Source organism: Salvia splendens, chromosome 1 (genome assembly GCF_004379255.2).
Source record: "Salvia splendens isolate huo1 chromosome 1, SspV2, whole genome shotgun sequence".
NCBI classification, from domain to species: domain Eukaryota; kingdom Viridiplantae; phylum Streptophyta; class Magnoliopsida; order Lamiales; family Lamiaceae; genus Salvia; species Salvia splendens.
In genome coordinates, this window is record NC_056032.1 from 790,482 (window position 1) to 797,747 (window position 7,266).

The following is a 7,266-nucleotide window of genomic DNA, read 5'->3' on the forward strand; positions in this document are numbered from 1 at the left end:
ATTATTCTGAAAATATATAAGTAATGTTATAACAGCTACATCAGATTTCATAAAAATATACTACATAGTAGTATTTTTTATACTAGAAAGAGATTATTCATATTGTATTTATTTATATGGGCGACCTTGATTTACAATTGATTGGTTAAAATTATAATCTTTACTTATTTATGTTAATTAATAAGTAGAACTACTACTTAGCGAGGCTTGCATAGTTGCATGTATACTTCTTAACAACAACTACTTTAAAATTAAGGATTAACTGTTTGTGTACCGATAAAAAATCTCCGCAAATAAATTACATCGATATGCCTTACTATTAATTTGATACGTATTATTTGGAAATACAAAATGCGAAATATATGAATACATCCCTATATAAATATATATAACGGCGCCTGCGCTGCGTTTCTTTATCATATTTACACGTACAATAATTGTTAGATTCTATATATGTCTACGCATGTTCCATGCGGCAAAAAGAAAAGGTGCTGATATATTATTAAAATTAAGGTTGGAGAATCATAAAACTTTTATACATGCAATAGTTTCTATCATTGACTACAGTGTTACATACATACATAGTATATTTTGTAGTAATAGTACTACTTTATATCAAAGGAACAATCAGGGTTATAGAAAAAAGATAAAGGCTATTATAGTTTTCAAATGAGATAATAGCTATTTGAATCACGAATATTGCTAAATTTCTCGTCAGTCAGATAAGGTTTGATTAAAACAATCATGAAGTTTTAGTTTTTCGCAATCGTTCATCTATATACAAAATGATGTCTGGTGTTTCATCAATAAATTTATATTTATTTATTTTCCTTTCTTTTCTTTTACTTATTTTATTTTGTTTGCATTTCTTTCTTTATTTTTCCTCTCTTTTCTTTTACTAATTTTAATTGGTTTCGTTTCTCTTTTTTCCTTTTCTTATGTCAATGAAACGACAATCATTTTGTACATACAATAAACAATTGAGAAAATTAAAATTTTACAGAGTAATTTATAAATCATTAAAATTTTACAAAACTATTTAAAAATTTGACATACATTATAATTTAAATTACTACTCGTTTTCAAATGAACTGAAATTTAAGAATTTCTTGGATGATTTCTAACAGCCCACTATTTAATTTATCGTATTTTAAAAGTTGGATTGAATAATTGGGTCATTGAAAAAATTCGGCCCATAATTCTAGCTTTAGCCCAAACCCAAATTCCAATTACCTAAAGAGGAAAAATATCTTATGTAGTTATAAATATATACACACCAACCACATGAAAATGTGTCGTGATAAATAAATTGATTTAACAGTTAAAGGGAGCTCACGATTCACCACTTAGCAATTGGTACAGGCGAAGAGGAAACCCTAATCCCAGCTGCGACGACGTTATCTGATTATCTATGGCGGATGAGAGCGTGATCACGCCGCCAGAAGCTAGCCCCGCTGCATCCGCCGCCGGAGATGGCCTCAAGAGGAAGCTCGAAGATATTGAGCACAGCGACGCTCCTGCAGCGGTTACGGAGCCTGAGAACTGCTCGGATATTGACGCTTTGAAGAACGGATTGCAGGAGGAGGGGAATGGCGGTGTGGATGAATCTGAGGCTAAACGGCCCCGTTTGGAGAGCAATGGCGATGATGTTGCCGAGGCTGATGGTTCAGGTGATTTTTGCTGATATGCCCTAATTACTGCTCCTTGAATCTTGATGTTCATGTCACTTTCAGCTGTTAAGATTCGGAGGTATTTGTTTGAGTATTTGACATCTGTTGTTTTATCCGGTGCAAACTGTGATCAAATGCGATTGATAGATAGTACCGTTAAAATGTCTAAGGTTACATATTCTAATTCGTTTATCAGAATTTCTCAAAATATTACAGTTTAGAGTTATTTTATTTTGATTACATTTTGATTATAGCTGCAAGTTTGACCTAGGAGGTCTTTTGAGCTCTTATCTTTAAAAAAGTGCAAATGGAGACTTTTCTAAGTGGGATTGTTGAACTTCTTAGCAGTTCCACAGAACGGACACACAGAAGAGGGGAAGGAAGAAGAACCTGAAGTGGAGAAGGAAGAAGAAACTAAAGAGGAGAAGGAAGTAGAATCTAAAGAGGAGAAAGAAGATGAACCTAAAGAGGAGTCTGAGAAGCCTGAAACTGAGGATAATAATGGCCAATCTATGGGGGTCCAAGTACCTGTCAAAGAGCCTCACGAGACGGCCACTGTAGAAACCGCTCCTAGTGACACTGAGAAAACGGATGTTGGAAGTGCTGAAGAAGCAGGGCAACCAAATGCAGAATCTGAAGAAGAGCCCTCCAATCTGCCGAGAGAGGGGGATGTTCCAGTTCAGTCTGCTGACAGGCTGCCAGGTTCAGATACAATACTGTCACGTAAAATGGAGGTTCCTAATGACAAGGTAAACCAATGGCACAATTTAATATTTATACTTGCATTCTCTAATTGGTTATGAAGTTCTAGAATGCTCTCTATGTTCCTTACATTGTTCTGAAATCTGGATACTTGTTTAGGGTGATGAAAAGTGTTTCAGTTTTACCTTTTTCGATAGAAGACCTATCTTAGAATATAGAAATCATAAAGGTCAGTTTGAATGTTTTGCACCCGTATCTGATCTACCGGCACATTCTGTCTTTCCCATGGCATAGCATATGTTTTGACCCTGGTAGTATGTTTTTAAATGTTGAAGATGAAGCTGAAATTTATGAAAAGTAGTTCGGTTCCGTATAGCTGCTGGATTTTTATGACACTGCAAGTAATACTATATTATATTTGCCTCTAAACACTTCTGCTTATTTTGGGTTTGTAGGTTGGAGTTCTAATAGGCAAAGCAGGGGATACAATTCGGTCACTGCAGGATAATTCTGGTGCCAAGATTCAAATTGTGAGGGATGCTGATGCAGATCCCCTAGCTGTATCCAGGCCTTTGGAACTAGTTGGAACCTTGGAAAGTATAAATCGGGCAGAAAGGTTGATAAAGGGCGTGATTGCAGAGGTTGGGTTGTGGTGTACTTCTATTTCATTTCCTTTGTATTTCTGTGCTTTAAAACCTGAATTTGAACTGATTGTGTTCTGTTAGGCTGATGCTGGAGGTTCACCCTCACTTGTTGCTCGAGGATTCAACACAGCTCAGGCTGCCAGTGGTGGTGAGCTACTTGAAATTCAAGTCCCAGTTGAAAAGGTTTACCCTTCATCTCTTATCTGCTATCTCTTTGTTGACATACATATATATGCTTTTGCGTCTCCATGTGTTATTGATGTAATATGTTTGTAGAAACGAGGTGCTAAATTATTTACTGCTACTATAGGTTGGTTTAATAATTGGAAAGGGTGGAGAAACAATCAGAAACTTGCAGACAAGATCTGGGGCACGCATTCAGGTAGTAGATACTGTATTACTTATGATAATTTTGGTTCACTTTTCGTAGGTAAAGTTGGAAATCTCTTTGTCTGCAGCTTATACAACCAAATGGTCCTGCCGACCAATCTAGTGAAAAGATGGTCCGTGTGACTGGTAACAAGAAGCAGATAGATACTGCCAGAGAAATGATCATAGAAGTTATGAATCAGGTTTGTTTAGATGTTTCTCCTTTTCTGAGCTATCATGTAGACTGGTTCATATATCTCTCTCTTCTCAATGATGCTCGGCAGAAAGTATTGCCCCCTGCATAAGCATGTGGAATTACTAAGTGTTGTTTTTGCTTATTGTGCTGGTTCCCAACTGGGTTACATAACATCCTGGTTTGTGCATCTTTGTTTTGCAAATACATGTCTTTGCATAACATTCTATGCTATGTATTATTGGTACAATATTGGTATGCCTAATTAGGAAACCTCTTTGGCCGAGGATTCACTTTATTATATTGTATAGTATTAATTCAATAATACTTTTCTGTATGGTTACTACCTATTGTTTCTATATAATCCAAAGTTAGAGGCCTTAATCGTAGATTGTAGTGTGATTGATAAGCAGACACTCTTTGCTGCTTCCTTCTTCCTTGAAAATATATCTTCTTAGAATATAGTTGTTTTCAATTGCTAATGAACTAACTTATGAATGATACCTTAGCAATACCCTACGTGGTTATAGGTTATGTGGTGCCCACATGTTTCAGTCTGATCACATGCTTTGCAGCATTTGCCATGTCTATCTTCTTTAGGTGAAATTTGATGTTATGCGACATTCAAACTCTTATAGATATAATGTATGGTATTATATTGATAGGTTCTTTAGATTGATTATAAATATCTTAACTAACTGGGCATCAAATCAGCTAGTAGATGGTCTCCTTGGACCCTCTTAGAGGCTACTTGTGAGGGTTTTCATAATTTCATGCCACCTTCTATAATTTGAGAAAATTGCTAGATGAACTAAATGATTTTTAAGTACCCTAGCTAGACTTCTTGAATGCTGTTAGGAAAATCTCAAATTCAAAATAAGATTTCAGTTGCCATGATTTATCTGTCTTGAAGGTGCCAATTTTTCGAATTGGTTGACTTAAAATGCAAATTTGGCTTTTTCTTTCACTTCCAGTTCGCATTGACTTCTTGGTGTATCAATAACAACCACCACTATTCTCTTGCGTCACCGGAAGAGAGGTACCAAGCATTAAACCTCGACCTTGCAGGATGTTAATAGTTGGTAAGATTGCTTTGAGACTTAGAAGCTGATAAATAATATCACTAGTGAGGCTATGTGGTCTGCCTGATATCATACTTTTTAGACTTACCAGAAACAGTGCCCCACATAGTGAAATTGTCTTTATGAAGTAGTTTGGATCTATACAATCAAAATAATTCTGTATTGGAGAATATGGTAGTTTTCACTCTTCTATATGCTATTTTGGTAATTGATGATCAGCTTGAAATTAATTGGTTAAATGTTAGACTCCTATTTCTTCTGATTTTTGTCCTTGCCACAAGTGGTTACATATTTTATACTTGTTTAAAGCTGTTTTGTTTCTGAATTTGAGCAAATACTGGTTTGCTACATTACACTACACGTGTTTTAGTGAATAGTTTGTCTATGCATTCTAACCATTATCAGAATTATTTTCTCTTGAAGAAAAAGCTTTCTTGTTGCTGTTAATTATGAATCACATAGTTTCTTCTTCAAGGTTCATCAATTGCCATAGCACGTATAGAAATATGGTGTAAGATAATTGGTTACTTCTGTACACCAAAGCACATGTGGTTGATAAATGACCGCTGAGTAATGCACTGCGAAGGTTTAGATTGGATTTTGCTCATATGTGAAACTTCTTCTCTACCCCTAAATTGTAGCTTTGATTTCACTTCTACATCATTGTTGATTTTCTCATATGACCACATATCTCGTTGATGCATGTTTTACTTTCTAGATGTATAACTCTTCAAGATGGTATTGCTTTTTTTTTTCTGAATCTATTATTTCATTAATGTATTATTGTTGGATCTTGGTTCCTTTTGTAATTTAAACTTTATATGATTTATTATTTTGTTACTATGTTTGAGCTCCTGCAAACCCATAGTACATTAATACTTAATGCTCTTTCATTAGTTATTTGCTAGTTGTTTTTATTACTGTTAAAGCCTGTGTTGTTGTTGAGATTAGACGTGTATTATGAGCTATTTCAACTTGTATTATTACTTTTTTTGGCGTGAATTGTGTTTGTTATGCTACTTATTTATTCTTACTCAATTATATGCGTAGACCGTGAGCAGACCATCACCTCTCTCTGGTGGATACAACCAGCAGGGATATCGTCCACGCGGACCTCTTGCTCCACAATGGGGACCAAGGAGCTCTCATCATGCGCAATTCTCTGGTTATGATTATCCACACAGAGGACAATATCCTTCTCAGAGTTCACAATATCCTCCTCCATATGGTAACTACCCTCCACCACAGGCTCCGAGAAGCAACTTTGGTCCAAGCTGGGAGCAAAGACCTCCAGCATCAATGCATGGACCTCCACCTCAGGTTGGTGCTACTTATATATTTTGGCACAGTACCTTAAATCCACTTGGTATCAGTATTCATGAACTGTGACCCCCTATCTTGACTTTCATTTACCAGGGCAGCTACAATTACGGGCAGCAGCAGGGCCCAGGGTATGGGCATTCAGCTCCTTACCCGCAAGCTCCTTCACAACCATATGGACATGGGTATAACGAGGCTAAATATGATCACCCTGCTTCCGCACAACATTATGGCCACATGAGCTCTCAGCCAACACCATATGCTCAGGGCGGTGCCCACTCGGGTTATGGTCATCAGGACCAATACAATAAGCCACCAATGTACGGCGTGCAGCCACAAGCACCTCATTCTGAGTCCTATGGTCAGCCTAGGCCTAATCAGCCTGGAGAAGCGCCTTACCAAGGCCCTGGCTCCGCCACTCAACCATACGGTCAGAACATGCCGTCTCAACAGTCTTACCCCTATGTGTCAAGTGCACCTATGCAACAAAGCTATCCTTCCTACGGGGGCACAACTGACGGATATGGGCAAACTCCCACTACAGCATCTGCTTCTGCATATCCTCCTCAAGGTGGTCAGCCCGGGTATGGTCAGCCGGGAGCTCAACAGCCACCAGCATATTCTCAGGCAGCACCTGTTGCAGCTGGTTATGGTTCATACCCTACAGCTCAACCTGGTTATGCCGAACAACCAGCTGCCAATAATACAACATATGGGTACCAAGGGCCCACAGATCCGGCTTATGGTGCTACCCAAGCAACAGCAGCTTATCCTGCAACTGCTGCTGCGCAGTCGGGCTATGCTCAAACTCAGCCTACCTACGATCAGTCTGGTGGCTATGGGAATGTTCCTACAGCAGCAGCTGCTGCTTATGGAAAGAGTGCGTCGCCCAAAGCTGCTTATCAACAATACGATTCCAGTCAGATGTACGGTGCACATCATTGAATTCTGGTTAGTGAATTGATGACGGTTGTGAGAGGGAGGTAGTAGAATGGACTCGATAGTCGTAGTATCTTGCCGACATCCAAACAGTTGAAACCAGTATCAGTGATGCTTATATTCGATCTTCTGATTAGTTAAAACTTGTAACCGATCATCAACGACGTCGTTCTGATTCTGCAAAATTTGACATTAAAGCGAACGACAGCTGAGTCTATTTCCCTCTTTTGATTCATATTGTGCTTTTAGCTGTTGCAGTGCATTGTAAACATGTCTGTATTGTCGCTTGAAAGATTTTTATTCTATTTCAGCTCTCACTCAAAAGTTTGCAAATTGATTATTATATT

The 7,266-nt window shown here is 37.8% G+C and overlaps 1 protein-coding gene across 2 annotated transcripts; it reads left to right on the forward strand.

Moving 5' to 3' along the window:
• The first annotated feature begins 1,312 nt into the window (after positions 1 to 1,312).
• LOC121806507 (far upstream element-binding protein 1-like) lies at positions 1,313 to 7,229 on the forward strand. Of its 2 annotated transcripts, none has more exons than XM_042206569.1 (8): positions 1,313 to 1,670; positions 2,016 to 2,419; positions 2,828 to 3,013; positions 3,098 to 3,199; positions 3,327 to 3,398; positions 3,475 to 3,588; positions 5,711 to 5,980; positions 6,077 to 7,229. In XM_042206569.1, the coding sequence occupies exons 1-8, from the start codon at positions 1,412 to 1,414 to the stop codon at positions 6,923 to 6,925; spliced, it is 2,256 nt and encodes a 751-aa protein (XP_042062503.1). In that variant the 5' UTR covers positions 1,313 to 1,411; the 3' UTR covers positions 6,926 to 7,229. The 2 variants fall into 2 exon arrangements, with proteins under 2 accessions (XP_042062503.1, XP_042062512.1); XM_042206578.1 differs by having other exon boundaries at positions 2,019 to 2,419.
• The last annotated feature ends 37 nt before the right edge of the window (positions 7,230 to 7,266 follow it).